General features: G+C 39.8%; 1 protein-coding gene across 3 annotated transcripts in view; it reads right to left on the reverse strand.

The window, feature by feature from the left end:
- Window positions 1–6,788: 6,788 nt before the first annotated feature.
- Window positions 6,789–15,414, reverse strand: part of SSR1 (signal sequence receptor subunit 1) — a 30,004-nt gene continuing 21,378 nt past the window's right edge. The window contains exons 6-10 of one of the 3 annotated variants that reach the window (XM_019522267.1): window positions 14,445–14,523; window positions 12,644–12,737; window positions 11,912–11,926; window positions 9,501–9,564; window positions 6,789–7,705 (exon numbers count right to left, since the gene is read on the reverse strand). In XM_019522267.1, the coding sequence (XP_019377812.1) occupies window positions 7,699–7,705; window positions 9,501–9,564; window positions 11,912–11,926; window positions 12,644–12,737; window positions 14,445–14,523 (259 nt within the window). In that variant the 3' untranslated portion in view covers window positions 6,789–7,698. Of the gene's footprint in view, window positions 7,706–8,848; window positions 9,565–11,911; window positions 11,927–12,643; window positions 12,738–14,444; window positions 14,524–15,414 lie in introns of those variants that run through there. The other 2 variants (XM_019522276.1, XM_019522285.1) reach the window with 2 other exon arrangements.

Below are 15,414 nucleotides of genomic sequence, written 5' to 3' on the forward strand. Positions count from 1 at the left end.
AGGTCAAGTAAAATTGTGTCCTTCATCCAAATGAAATTATAGTCACATAGAGCAATTGTTTTCCTGCACCTGGGAGACATCTGTCCTAGTGTAAAACCTTATTACACCAATATACTATAAGTGGACAGTTTTTGTATTTTAGAAACAAACCTTGTTACCAAGAAGTGGTGTCAGAATGCCTATGCTGAATAGAAAATTTTTCTGTTTTTATCTCTCTCTCTCTCTCATTGAGTGCCTGCTGTGCTACTGCTTACATAAACTGGCAATGAAGCACCATTCAAAGAAGCTTCCCACAGTGTTTGCTGCTGAGTTTTTGCTCCTCTGGGCAAGTTAAAGGGGGGTGAAGGATGCATGGCTTGTCAACCGTAGCACAACAGAGCATTAGATTTTGTGTGCGTGTTGCCTCACCCCCCTAGGTACCCCGTCTCAGGGGCAGCAGGGGAGGGGGGAAATGAGAGGGGAAGAGGGAGATGCTTACCTTCCTTGCTGTTCCAGTGACATGGTCAGAAAAAGGGGACTGTGGTCAGGCCACTGCACCCCCTCTGGATCCACCCCAACCCCCACTTTGTCATTCTCAAACAGCAATTGATGAAGTCGGCCACGGCTGCCCACCTGGTGGCATGCAGCCCTTCAAGGGATAAACATGCAGTGCCTGGGCCCCTGCAGTACCTACCACTCTAGCAGCTAAGGTGGCTGGCACATGCAGTTCCTGCTCCCTCCTTCAGCTTCTGCTTCCTGACCGCTCCTGGGGGTGGAGTAAAGAGAGGCAGCGAGAGGGTGCTACACATGCAGCTGGGGAAAATCCAAGTTAAGTGTCTGTATTGTTCACACTGACTGCATGGAGGGGGAAGAGTCAGGAAGCCAGGTTGCATGCATGGGAGAGGGAAGGGTTGGGCTGCATAGGCCATGTGCTTCATAAGGGACCTGGGCTGCATGCACAGGTAGGAAGACTCCAGGGATGTGTAGCCCACAATGGCCTGCTCAGGAGTCTGTGGCCCATGTGACATGCAGCCCCCCACCATCTTGGAAGTCAGACAGCCCTAAAAGCTGTTGCCTATAAAAGGTCCTGTTTTGAACGACTGAGTCCCTAGCAGACCACTTTGCCTTGCCTTCTTCCTGATTATTTTAGTAACAAGGATTACCACAGCTCTGTCTTCAGCTTGCAGTGTTATAGGATATACATTACAAGACACCTGGGAGATGTGATGTTATCTGGGTACAGAACTATCAAGAGCAGTGAAATCTGATGCAGAACATTTATCAAGTTAATGTAAAAGTTAAATTGTTTCTGTAGCATCTAAGCCATTAAAGAACCAGCAGTTGTCAGATGTTTCTACATACATGTAGTAATTAGTATTTGTCCCACATAAAGGAAAAGCAGTACTTTAGACACTACATGATAGCTTCTGACAAAAAAAATGGACTTTAAAGGTCCTTACATTTAATCAAATCTGATGCATGGATGCCAGTAAAACTTAACTGGATGTAGGCCTCACTGGAACAGATTAATATAAACATTGATCGGGTATTTTTGGTCACTGTGCCCTCTATTCCCATCCATGATCCCCCATTTCCTTTGTTAAATTCATACAGATAGTCTTCTGCTATTTAGTGCATCTATACACCTCAAATGCAGCAGGATTTGAAGGGGAGGGAGGAAAGGACTTCCTAACTCGAGTTATCTGCCATTACAGGTTATGATCTTACAAGAGGGTGATTTACCACTTAGCAAATCTGTAATTAGGGACACCAGTGTTATGCACCCATTCTCTGAGACATTGTAGTTCTTCTTGAATGCTGTCAGGGTATTGCCTCTGCCAGGGATGCTCAGCCCTTGGCATGCAGCTCAGATCCAGCCTGCTGGGCTGTCTCATCTGGCCCCCTGGGCTCCTCATAGAAATATGGAGGTTAGCATTGATTGCTACTCCCTTGCCACTGAATTTCTGGATCCATAGGGAGCCCTGCATGCTGGGTGTACAGAGGAGGGCACGGCCAGTTACCAGCATGAGGCCCAGTTCCACACACCAACCCCACAAGGCATCTGTCTATACTGCTGCAGGCAAGCATGCATTCCCTTAGAGACCTTGATGTTACAAAGAATGACCATAGGCTCAGTTTGGTGGCAAAAGCTTGGCCATGTTTATTACCTAAGGCCCCTGCTACACGTTACATATATTGCGCAATTAACTGGTGAATCGCACAATAAATTTAGGCCTGCCATGCGTCCAAAGTAAGACTGGCCGCAAGTAATTATCACACAATTAACTGGTTAATCAGGCAATACATTTAGACGAGCCACAGGTGCAAAGTAATTATCACACAATAAAAAGGATTACCCAGCTCTAAAAAGAGCCAGCCAGGTGTAAAGGTAGTGCTTGAAAAGGTGCAACAACTCTATAACTGGTATCTATCCAGCTTTAATTTCAACATGTAGCAAGGGTGCTAACTCACATGCTTGTTCAAAGGGTTACAAGACCTTAGCCCTGGATGTTTGTGGCAAGATACAGGCACAATGCATCTGTAGCATCCCCTAGGTACAATGTAAAATTCTAAAAATTTCCAGCCCTTCTCTTACACATGAATCAAAAAATTGTTTACATTGGATATTTACATAATGAAATATCAACCTCTCTACTGGGTTACCAGATTCTCATGCCTGACATTATCATGCATATTCTGCACTCTGGCACCAGCCTTACCAGTCTGCTTTCTCAGTCAGTCATCTTTGTCAGAGGTCTTTCAAGCCTAATCTCATAGGCATCTTTCAGTCTAAGGTCCTGGTGGGTGCCAGGTCAGGCTTTGGTGAGGCCCACTTAGATCAATGCCCTTGCAAAGCCTTTGAGAGCCGTATATGCATTGATCAATGCTTATATTATTCAATGTTCTAGCAAGGCCTGCACATGATATTACATGTATAAAAGAATTAGTTTTATTAGTCAGTGCAGGTGTGCTGACTAAAAAGCCAAGCACTTATTTGCTTTATGGAGCTTGCTCTGCAGAATTCTTCCCACCTATTTCAAGCTGCAGTGTTTAAACCTGCCTCGCTCAAATATTATTAAAAACCTTAAGGTTTGACACTGAAGTATGCACGCTCCAGGAAGCATCCAGAGTTCAGCTGTTCAATCTCTGAGTGCTTTTGGGGCAATGCTAATGAGAGTTGCACCAAAAGGAAACTGAGATAGGCCCAAACCATTAGCTTCAAAGAATTTCTTGCACCCAAATTCTTGGGAACAGACTGCATGCATCAGACATGACTTAGGATGAGCGGGGCACAGTGCAGGAAGAGAAGTGGCAGAGTAAGAAAGCAAAGCTCATTTTTATCACACTTATCGGGAAGAAAAAAACAAAAAACAACTTAGCACAGGCTGGTGTCAGTTCCTTTAAACTTAAACAGCTTCAACTTGGTGAGAAAAGTAATAGCCTGCAAGAATTCTACCAGAGTTTGCTTTAAAAAAAAAAAAAAAATTGTCAGGAAGGAGCTAAAGCCCCACCCTACAAAAGTCATACTTTCTAGGGCAGTTGCAGTTTATCAGTAGGTAGAAAGGTATAACTGTACCATCTTATTCCAATCTACCTGCTTTACCAGCTTCTTGCAGAGTATTACTTGGTAGTCACAATAAAGCTCTTTACTTTTAAAATATATGCCTTGACTTCCAGCACTAACTTGTCAGGAAATCATTTGTAAAGTCAGTAAATATTGGTTTGAGAAGTACTTTATTTCAGGAAGAAATCCCTGTAATACTTAAGTTGCTACAGAGCACTGTAGAAGCAGCAGCAGCAGCATTCAAAACTGCTCCCATCTCAGCTTTGGTTTTTGGTGTTGCTACTTACCCTCTCAATGGACACATCTACATGTGCATTAATGCACAATGGTTACTGCGCATTTAGTTTAGTACCTATAACAACAGGTACACACAGTAACTGGTGCTACTGTGCAGTAGTGCCAGCATATGCATTTTAGGTGACGCTAATGTGCAGTAGACTAATTCTCTTGCACATTAGCATGGTTTTTGCCTGCCACGCTAATGCACAGTAGAATTAGTCTACTGCATACATGGTGTCTTATGTAGACACATTCACTGATGGGGCATTTCTTTTCAATATTCTCAAAAGTTTGACAGTAGTCATGAATTACCAGATGAGATAGTTCATCAGACCTATGAACTAGCTACAAAAAAATCTAAAGAATGATAATTGTTCCAACAAGGATTTTCATTGGAAATATGAGAGGAAAAAAAAACCAAAACATGCTGAGGTTTAGGGTTTGCTGTGGTAGAGATTCTCTTGCCATTTATATACCTTTCTTCCAGATTATTATGAGGCTGTTTCAGAAAGAAATAATTTAAAAAAAAAACCACTGTGTTTGCAATGATCACTTAGTGAACCACTTTGCTTCTTTACCTAGTTGTAAACAATGGCTGTGTTCCCCACTGCAGCATAGTTTGCCCCATTCTTGTATGCACAATGGTTTTATTTCAAAATTGCTGGTTTCTTTCTGGAACATACTTTTCTCTTGATCAGATAACAGTATCATCTCCTCCCAGTCCAAAGACTTGGTCAGGCTTTTTGGTGCAGCCCCTGTGTTTTAAAAAAAATTTGTTACAAAAGAAAAAAAATAATGATGTTGTTTTGAGAGGCTGATCTGATCTCATTAAGTTTGAGCATAAAGATTATATTTCAGTTATTGCACAGCATCTGTCATTTGAAATGCAATACGTTTCACTTTTTACACAGCATTCTCCAACTGTGTAAGTGACATCTATAAAAGCATCTCCTTCCCTTCCTTTCAATTACAACCCTGCAATATCTAACAAGCAATTGCTTATATAGAAAAAGTGATTGGCACTACTTCCCTGATGCAAGCTATGTTAACCATCAGATTGAAAGATGGTTTTCGTTTACTGCCCCCACACTTTTTGTACACATAGCAAGCTTCATTACATAAAGATTCCAGTAGCCCTATAAAAGCTTCTGCACTCTAGCAAATGTGTTGCTCCATTGGTTAATTAGCAGGGATTGAGTCTTCCATAAAGCAATAGCCTCATCAGGTGGGGCAGGGCCAAGTTTTCTACAGCATAATATTAAAAATCTGACAGATATTACACAAATTATTTCTATGGGCTCTTCATAGAAGCAGCTTGTGCGAGATTTAGCTTTCTTTTCCAAAGAACTAGAGAAACACACCACCCTGTGAGGTAGGTACTGACTCCATATTCCCCCAAGGAAAGTGAGGAAAGGGGCTAAGGATAGAGAGACCTCAGCCACTGCCTAGTGTGTGGGAACACTGATGGTAATTGGTGGTAGATCTTTACCACAGCTGCCATAATTCTGGAACTCTTCAGTGCAGCTTAAGTGTTGTGCATCTCCCCACTCCAGTTTTAGCGCCAGCAAGAGTTTCAGGAGAACAAGTCAGAAGTGGAATGAGTATAAGTAGCAGATGAAACGTCATTCATATTTTATGTTATATGAAACAGACATGTTAAGCATCTTCCCTGAAGTCAAAGCAAAAGCTGCAGAAGGGCTACATCAGAACCTTCTCCATCCAATCCTTTGACCCATGCTTCTGCCGCAAACTATGACTCCTCATGCATACAAGACACTAGTCATAAACTGAACTTTTGGAACCTGTGACTCTCCCATATTTTTCCAAGAGTACAATTCACTCAAACTCACTTTGCCAGTAACAGCATCTGAAGGAGGCAAGTGAACTTTCGCATCTTAGGATACTGGACAACGTGTGCAGTTGTAGCAGCTTCAAAATGGGGGGGAGATCTGCTGCTGAGGAACATACAGCAGCAGTTATGCTGTAACAGTTATATTGATGTAAGCCTGCAGCCATACAAATGTAGCAGAACTGCTCCAATTCTGACTGCTTCATTCAGGATCAAAAGGATCAATTGAGCTCAATTGCACCATTACAGACTCAGGCCAACATGATAGTTATGGCCCAACAGCTGCTGCACACTCCCAAGCAGTAGTTCAACTCTCCTTTTCTGAAGCCATTGCAGATGTTTGTGTACATATATTATTGGGGGGGGGGGCACGGAGGGAAGCTATACCGAATTACTCAACTGGTAATAAATGCCTACTGTGTCCCTTTTAGTTTGTTAAAGCAGGTAATGCTTTGAGGCTAAGTGTCAAGGTACAGACTTTAACATGGCTTACTATGGTATATAACCACATGTTGTATACAGCCTTGTAGTAATTCTTGTGCATTATAGTAAGCTACTTGCTAAAAGACTGACATATAGCATCTCTTCCTTTTCCCATTTCTGCTGTGGACTTCCTAGTTATTGCCAAATTTAGAACTGTAGTATATTACAAAGGAGAAAAAGAAGTTAGAATTCTGCTATTTCATTCATCATGCCTGGTCAAGTGACAAGATAATTAGCAAAAAAGCTGTAAGTAAGTAAGAAGGCATCCATAAAATTAATGGGGAACTATATTCCAGACATTCAGTCAGAGATGGAAGCAGTATCTTAGGAAGAAATCAACTAAACCATCTGCCACTACAAGCAGAGGTAGCATGTTTTAAGAACAGTGACTATCCTTATACTTATCATAATACAAGCTCCCTCATACCAGCTTAGCAATTTGGGAATGCTCTCTCCTCTCCCTCTCCTTCCAGCCCTACTAAGTTATTTTAAGCTACCCAATACAAAGGAGCAAAACAATTGGTAAGTCATAGTAGATATTACAACGACTTACCAAGCTAAGTAAAAAAGAATTGCTCTACAACTTAATTTTAGAAAATTAACTGAAAGTTGTTCTTAGTTTTGCTCACTATTGGGGGAAATCCTGTATGAAGCAGATTTAAATCTCTGGTACCATGAGTTGCAAGATGTTAACATCTGCAGCACAATGTTCAAGTTACATGGTATAGAGGACCGGTGAAGAAAGAACGGAGTGGATATTTCATGATGTTACAATAGAAAACCCATAGCAGTAACTGGGTTCTGGCCTTTTTTTGTTGTTGTTGAGGATGGCCATCTAGGCAAACCCTGAATGATCTTCATTACTCTTACCTTTCTACATTTTAGATGGAAAGTCTCTATTCCAACATCAGTGATAATGGGCACTGATGCAAAGTCTTAAGTGACCTCTTTATGAGCCAAGGTACCACAGATAAGCCAGAGATTGGCAAATAAGTGGGTCCCTTCCCCCTCCAGTGTTCAGTAGAACAGCCACTGCTGCAGTCAGAAGGCCATGGTTCAAAGCACTTAAATATTTTTTGCTTGACTACCAGTGTGAACACAGTCTGTAAAGAATCATTTGCCATCTTAAACTGCTTCCCTCATCTGATAGGAAGAATGGCTTGGATTTTAGTAGATAAGCCCATTCTGGAGATAGCATTCAAGTGTTAAACACAATCATTATTTATTAAACACTCTTGTTAAATCCTGCTTTGTGGAAAATGCTCTTTACTGGCTAGCTACGCTGGCAAATGTTAAGCCAAGCACTGTTAAAAAAATGGAAACAAACATTTCTAAAAGTTATTTTTCACACCAAGACAAAAGTAAAAAACATAAAATGAAACAAACAAAAAACCCCACAACAACTTTGCATTTTTTTAAGGGAAGCTTATAATACAACAGTGCCAGACCAGGTAGTTTTAGACCTTAGACCCTGCTTCAAACCCAGGATGGTGAAGTGATTTGCAGGTATTGTTCAACTGTCATTGGCTCATGGCTCAGGTGCTCAGTCCCTGTAGAATAAGTGCAGATGGAAAAAAGCACTTTCAGTTGCAAGGAAAAATAGACGTTTCAAATCACTGCCCTTCTCTAACTGAAGAAGCTTCAAGCCAAGAACAAAGGGCCAGATTTTTAGATACAAAAGCATGCAAACCTTCAAGGAGTTGCATTACCATTAGGTGTATATGTCTGGGGAAAAAAAAAGAAAGAAAGAAGAGAAAAAAAAAAAAAAATCAGGTCTTTGGTGCCTAAGGTGACAGGGAAAGGACTCCATATTCTTGTCAACCATGCTTTTTTAAAAGCATAGATGGGTCCTTTGGCTCCCAGTTACAATCCTCAAGAACAAGGTAGTTACATGCCAAAACTTACTCCCCTTTATGCTTCAAATATGCACTTAAATTTTATAGTGATCACTGAAGTCTTCCATGAAACCAGTCCCTTTCTGGGTACATGAAAGCTTTTATATTAGAAATGTTGAACTAGCACATTTACTGGTAAAAAATATACTTTGTTACTAACCTGAAGGAGAAACAAAACCATGCATGGCTCACAACCAAATTTAAGGGCCAAGAAAGGCTATTTCCAACAGTTATTATTTCAGTAGGACTGTTAAGATATTAGTATAGGGTTTTTTCCCCCTTAAGAAAAGCATGTAGTGTCGCTAAGATCACATCTTTGTAAAATAAACTTAACTTCAACATAGAAGTCATTTGAACACCTACAATCAAATGATAATTGGAATCCAATTTAAGATGTTTTACAAAAGGTCTTTACTGTACAGAAAGCCATGAATCCCTACCCAATATATAATGCTTTAAAGACAATCTCTTGTTTTCCAAATTACATTGGATACAATGTATTTTGCTATCCATGATTTTTCTACTTGGAGGGTGAAAAAGTGGGGAAAAAAATTAAAAAAATCCCCCAAAACAAAACAAACAAAAAAGAATGGGTACCCTAAACATTTTCTGTTGAGAAAACATTCCAAAACTGCCTCTATTATCATAAGCATCAGAACTGTTGACAAGTCAATAGCCAACTATTTAAACAATGAAATATTCCTGTTGTAAAAAACAAAACAAAGCAAAAAAGCCACCCCAAGTCTTCTAGATAACATACCAAATAATCACACAGATTCCATGCTTCACAAATTTTTTTGCTGTAAAAGGCCCCCTAACAGTTATGCAAATGCATTTTATCTTATTGGCTCTCAGTGTGCTATTAAACAGTAGCAAAATAAAAAAAAGAGTACTGCTAAGAGCAGTTATACCTGCTTGTGCCTTTAGAATACTAGCTACACACATATCTAGATAATCAGCGTATACCACTGAAGTAGGAGAACATACACACATAAAAATCTTAGGTAGCTGTATGTGGCAAAGAATGAAGTTAATAGCTTAGGATGCTAAATGCTAAAATGCATAAAGACTTCCTTATACAATCAGAACAGTTTAAGCAACTACATATTTGGGTTTCTGATACATCAGAAACTTAAAAGTTGCACGCAGATGATGCTACGTAGGACTCTAAAGGCACATTTCAGGTTGCACAATGATTCTGTTGAGACAAACTGCTTACACGCACAATCACACAGATTGTAATGGTTAAAACCCCTTCAGAAATTCCGTTATAAAAAAAGAGAAGTGCATTTTCAAGTTAACCCCAGTAAGCAAGATTGCTCAGTCCAAATGTTCAGTATTTTCCTCATGTTGATATGAATTCTCTGCACTGCTCCAATCCAGAAAAAAAGAAAAAAAAAAAAAGGGCAGGATTAGTAAAGGCCGAATTGTGGTACTAATTAACATTTACTCATCAGATCCCACTGATCTCTTCTGTGCCCTTTTACGTGGCAATCGTCTTGGTGAGGCTTTATCTGGAAGAGAGGGGACAAAGAAAGGAGTTACCTCAACTGCTAGAAGTACTACATCAAATTAAAAGCAATTCCTCCACCCAAGTCTTCCCTGTTTCCTGCCTACAATGGAAACTGCTAATTATTTCCAGTGTAAGGCACTGCCATGCAAGAAGTATATGTGATACAATTCTTCTTCCATCTAACCCAATCATTCTAAACATGCTATTGGTGTAGAACTGAAATATACTGTAGCTTCAGAGCATATAATCCTCCATATTTAATGCTTACTTACATTTACACAACTGAAGATACTCAAATTTGTAAAATGCTAACACATTTATCCATTTTTTAAAAAAAAGCTATACTAAACTACTATGCTTTAGCAAGACAGTGATCACTAGACTGATACTTGGGAGTTTGCTTGCCTCTGAAAGAATCTGTATTTTCCTTCCGTTCGTATGGCATCAACAAACAATATACATTGTTTTATAACAAAATGAGATGAACACTTTGCAGCTTCATAGTCATAATAGAAATCTTATTTAATACTTCAATGTGGACATTAGAATTTGTGTGGGTACAAGATACTAGTCATAATTCTAGTTAAGTATGGCCTGACTCTAGTTTGTATCACAAATTTACAATTTTATTTGACCTTCAATCCTGGCAGTTTACAAGACAAAAAAAGCTTAATTATGACAGGTCTACAGTTGTCCCTTAAACCTAGAGGTGCCTTCATGCAACTAAAATCTAAAAAAAGGAATTTTCAAAGCCTTGTTCAAAAGGAGAGAAGATGAACATTATTCTGTATGCAGGAAAAGCAATCAGGTTATCTGATGTCAAGTATAGGTCTAACTACTTTTACAACTGCTTATTTAAGAAACTTTAAGGATTCATAGACAAGCTCTGAACTATTACAGACTTCATAGGTAGGGCTAAAAGGGCTTAAGTCTTTTAAGGTCATGCATCTCCCCCAGATAGTATACAGGATGCTGAAAATACAAACTAGTATAAATCTAAAGACTAATCTTGTCTAAATTTGAATCTAAGGGGAATCGGAACTCATGGCAGAAGTGGTATATTTTATTAGGCCAATGAGATTTTTGCAAAAGAAAATTCTTTAATTGCAGGCTTTCAGGCATAAGCAGCCTTCTTCAGGCATAGGAGAAAAGACTGTAAAAGTTCTCTTAGGTAGAAATTAAAATATCTAAGGGGGCATTGTAAGCCTTTCTGATGTTTACTCCTTGATCAGTTCCTCAATGGGTTCAGATCAAGTGTAGTGCCAATTTAGTCTAAGAGCCTCCATTGCAAATCAAAACCCTTGTATAATTTCCAGCAGACATTCCCTCTACAAACTTCATACTTTCTAGACTTTTACATTATCGCCTCTGTGGAAAATATTTAGGATGCAGCATTTTAAAAATCTGTAAATTAACAAACTGATATTAAGCAATTTTCTTCAAATATATATTGACAGAGGAAATCCTGCTTGTTTTAAAGATGGGAGGGGGGAAAAAAGAAAACCCACAGGCAAAGCAAGGTTATATAGTCTGCCCATACTTACAACTCAAAAGAAAAAACTATGGTCTTCAGATCATCCATGCCTAATGGAACTAATCCAGTTTTTCTTCCCTAATGAACTGTTTTTAGTTACAAAACACCAGTTCATTGAAACGAAAACTTTACAATGCTTTTAAACAGATTTATTGGGAGTGTTTCTTGGGTCCATTTCTGCTCAGGATGAAAGGGAGTCTAATTTCAAGCTCAGCAGGATTCCCCTGGGACATACAAAGCTTAGATTGAGTGCTGTAACTGAGATAACAGGAAAATTTCCCATTTTCATTTTAGTTCAGGAAAACACAAAATAAAGAACCCCCAAAGCTTATGTTTTCCACAAAACTTGAGTGGTTCTGGCCCTCAGCAGTGACCGAGGCACCCAACCATGCTCTTCGTGCACCTTGTGTCAGTTTTCTAATGGCCACCTTTTCACTTCATATGCCACTTATCCATGGCCAGGATCACTTAAACTCACACAGCAAATTTCATTCAGGTCACTGTTCCTTAACTAACCTACCTCTTTCCTCCATTTTTCTCCCAGAGGCCTCTCACTTATCCCTAGTCTAGTTCTGGAAAGAAGTAGATTCAGCCATCATAACTATGCTAAAATTTAAGCTGCAGTGGGTATATTTAAATGCAACCTGTTACCTTCTGCACATATTTGAAACCATAAAACTGGTATTTCCCAACAGTGCTCATGCTATTACACCATGAACCACATGCACCAAGAATCAGAATTTCACTAGAGCCCAGTTAGTGCAGATGCATAGCAAAGACCCATGTTCCTACAAGCAAAGTTGAATTGCCTCACCTCTTCTACTTTGCACTGAGGCCACAGGAAAGCAAAAACAGAAAAAACAGTAGGAGAGAAGTTAGAAATATCCACAGGCATTCAACCATTCTTAACAGACAGATTTGGGGTTAGCATTCTGATCTCAGTGATTTTGAGATATGATAAGATTATACTTTTTATGCTCATTTACTGGTAGTTCATTCTAGAGACAGGTTCCTTCTATGTCATTAAAAAAAAGCCAACACACTCAGTTGGGCCTCTCTCATTTTACTTGGACCTCTCCAGAATCCTGTGACCCAAACTTTGGTTCAAGGATTAGAATTTCATAGTAAGTCTAGAAAAGGAAGGGCAGGTACAGGAAGATTGATGGCCTTCTACAAAAGGTCCATTCTACCATGTAAAACTGGTTTTATACCTACTTTTTGGCTAACTAATGAAATTAAATCTGATAGAACATGAATGGCTGAGGGAGGAGGAAAGGTTGTGATGGCTGCTACTGCTAGCCCTGAGACTTTTCCCCTACAAAATCAGATGAAAAAACGTGCTTAAAATAACCATACATTACAATAATCTGCCAAACAGTCATTAGATTGTATGTTAAGCATTTAGATTCAATTACTCCCCAAAGCAGATAGCTACAAAGCTAAGAACTTGGTACAAAGTAGTTCTTGCTCTCTTTTTTCCTTTAAAAAAAAACCTTGTTTGATAAAAAAAAAATTATACCCAGATCATGGAAGGCTTATTACTTACTGATCTGATTTAAAGTTTCTTGAGGGATCCAGCTCATGTCAACATCATTTTGATTTGATGTTCCCATCTCTACTTTCTGTACTGGTCTCTTCCGCTGAAAGGATTTGAGAACATTAACAGATTTTGCTTTCCATGAGAAAAATGCAAATATTACAACTGTAAGAATATTAAATATAGATACTGTAATCAGATTTAGTCAAAGCTTTGTATCATTAAATACACATAAAACAAATATTTAACCTTGTGATACCTGTACCAAGCCTGCTTAGCTTCAAGATTAAATGAGTCATTTAACAACGGTGTAAAAATTTCCTCTTTAAGTTTATAAACAGTAAACTTTTTAGTTTGATTATTGTAATCTAAAATACCTACAGCTACATGGAATGATTATACATCCTACACAACTTTATTCAGAATTTGCATTCCATCATTAGCATCTACAGTACACTTAAAAACAAGTCATTTCTTTTGGAAGTGAGGATTTTCCCTCAGTAACTTGAAGAGTACAACAGAATGTTAACACCCAATGCTAATTAGAGAATCTTTCTAAACAAAAGACACTGCAAAACTAAATTCAAGTTTAAATATTTAAGTTCAATGTATATCATACATTAAATTCCCTTGCAGGGTACTGCTTTCCAAGTGGATTAAGCTAGATTTCAGAGCACAGAGCAAAATAAAGTCCATATGAAAAGCTAGTCTAGAATATCTATTTTAGGCTGTTTTCCTCTGCAGGTAATTAATTAGTGCGATTCCCTTTCATTAGCCATATTACTTGGCTAAGATCAATGCTGACTAGTTCTTAGTGTCAACAGTATTATAGCTAAAAGCCCTGATTGATACTGAACCATATTCTGCAGAGGGGAAGACAAATACAGCGACCTTTTTCACCATGGAGACCAGCTAGGACCTGTGCAAACAGGGCATGCAGCCAGGCAGACAGAATGGAGCCATGGGCGGGTAGGGAGCTGTATCTGGGCCCAAATACGGGATCTTGCGGCAGTGACAGTGCGAGGCCACGGGCCAGGGCATAGATGCAATCCACTCCCCACATGCCCCTGCCCATGGAACCCATGCCCATTGCAGGACCATGGAAGGAGCAGATCGCAGCTCTGCCTTGGGCCCCAGGCCCAGCCCTGTGCTGTCACCGTCCTATGATCCCACCTACTCATCCTGCTCCCAAACACTGCTCCCTGCCCAGCCATGGCCCCATCCTATCCACCTGACTGCACACCCTGCCCGCATGGGTCCCATCCCTGGCAGTGTGCGTGAACCGGATGGGCTGGGGTACCCAGGCAGCAGGGCTTGGTTCAGTGGACCCTGGGGTTGGGCAGCTGGAAGGAGCCACCACCTTTGGGGCTGCAAGAAAGCAAGTCGAGTTGTTGCGCCATCCCAGCACTGCTGTGTGCCCAGGAACAGCGGGACTAACCACACATTAATGCTATGGCCTGCCCTGGGTGGGACCAAGACGTTGTGGCAGGTCAGACAAAATCGCTTAGAGGGCTGGATCTGGCCCACAGGCCGTATTTTGCCTGCCCCTTATTTATAAACAATCCATCAGCATGATATCTAATTTTTTCACAAGTTTCTTGGTACATCTTAAAAAAAAAGACGACTTTGAGAATTCTAGTCAGTTAAATCACCACTTCCCTCCAAACAATCTAGCTTTGATTAAATTCACATAACTTCTATGTGTGCCATTAAAGCCACAAAAGTTGTACTGCTCTGATTGTTGATATGTTATCCTCCGTCAGTTGAACAACACTGTGCATTAAGTACCTACAGAGAATTGATTACTTACCTTCCTAGATTCTAACAGTTGATGCAGACCAATAACGACAAGGAGGCCAAGACCACCAAGGAACATGTACATGAAGATCCTTGTTTAGCAAAAGACAGAATGAGATAAATTAAAAGCACATTAGTAGCTGGAATTTTAGTCTTTCAGCTTTTCTAAAAGAAAAGTCAAAAGTTACAGCACAAGGTACAGTTGGTTCTAGAAGTTCCTCAATTTACAGTGCACTTGTAAAGACCATTTATTTGTTAAATATCTCCCTGGAGGTACAATGAAGCTGGATTTTAAAATGTTGCTGTATGCAGAGTATATGAAAGAACTGAGGTAAGAGGCAAAGAGTTACAGTAACTTTAAATTTTACTTGGAACTACAGGACAACTTTGATATAACAGGTGTTTCCGTCTGGCATCTTTATTTAGTTACCAAACTAGACTTAGTTCCTCTAAATTCAAAGAATGTATACTTTCAAAATGAACTCTTTAAGAGTCACATACGGCATAGGTAGGCAGTTGTGTTGAGAGATATCATGCACTGAAATGGTTTATGAGCTTAACTCAATATGCAAGGAACTGCATACTACAATGCCAGTCCAGATCCATTCCCTATTGCAAGTCTAGTGAAGCAAACTATATCACTGAAAATATTTACAAATAGGGGTTATGCAGTAATTAGTTTTTCACATACCAAACCATACTACTTAAAAAATGGTTGAATCAACTCTGTTATATAAAAGTGTTCAAGTTCTGAACACTTTCAAGAAATGTGAGCTAAATAATGAAAGGCTAGATAACATGGAAGGGGAAGGGCTTATAAGCATAAGGGCCTTAGCAGTTAGTATCCCACATCTGCATAAGTGCTCCGAGGTCAAATCCATCCTCAGGTAGATGATTGATTTGAATTTTCATCACAAGCCTCACACACACACAATCATCCCCCCAGCCCCTCTGAGTGCCCCAACCCCTGCCCGCTCCCCCAG

Source organism: Gavialis gangeticus, unplaced genomic scaffold, assembly GCF_001723915.1.
Source record: "Gavialis gangeticus isolate Ggan-Ray unplaced genomic scaffold, GavGan_comp1, whole genome shotgun sequence".
Lineage (NCBI taxonomy): Eukaryota > Metazoa > Chordata > Crocodylia > Gavialidae > Gavialis > Gavialis gangeticus.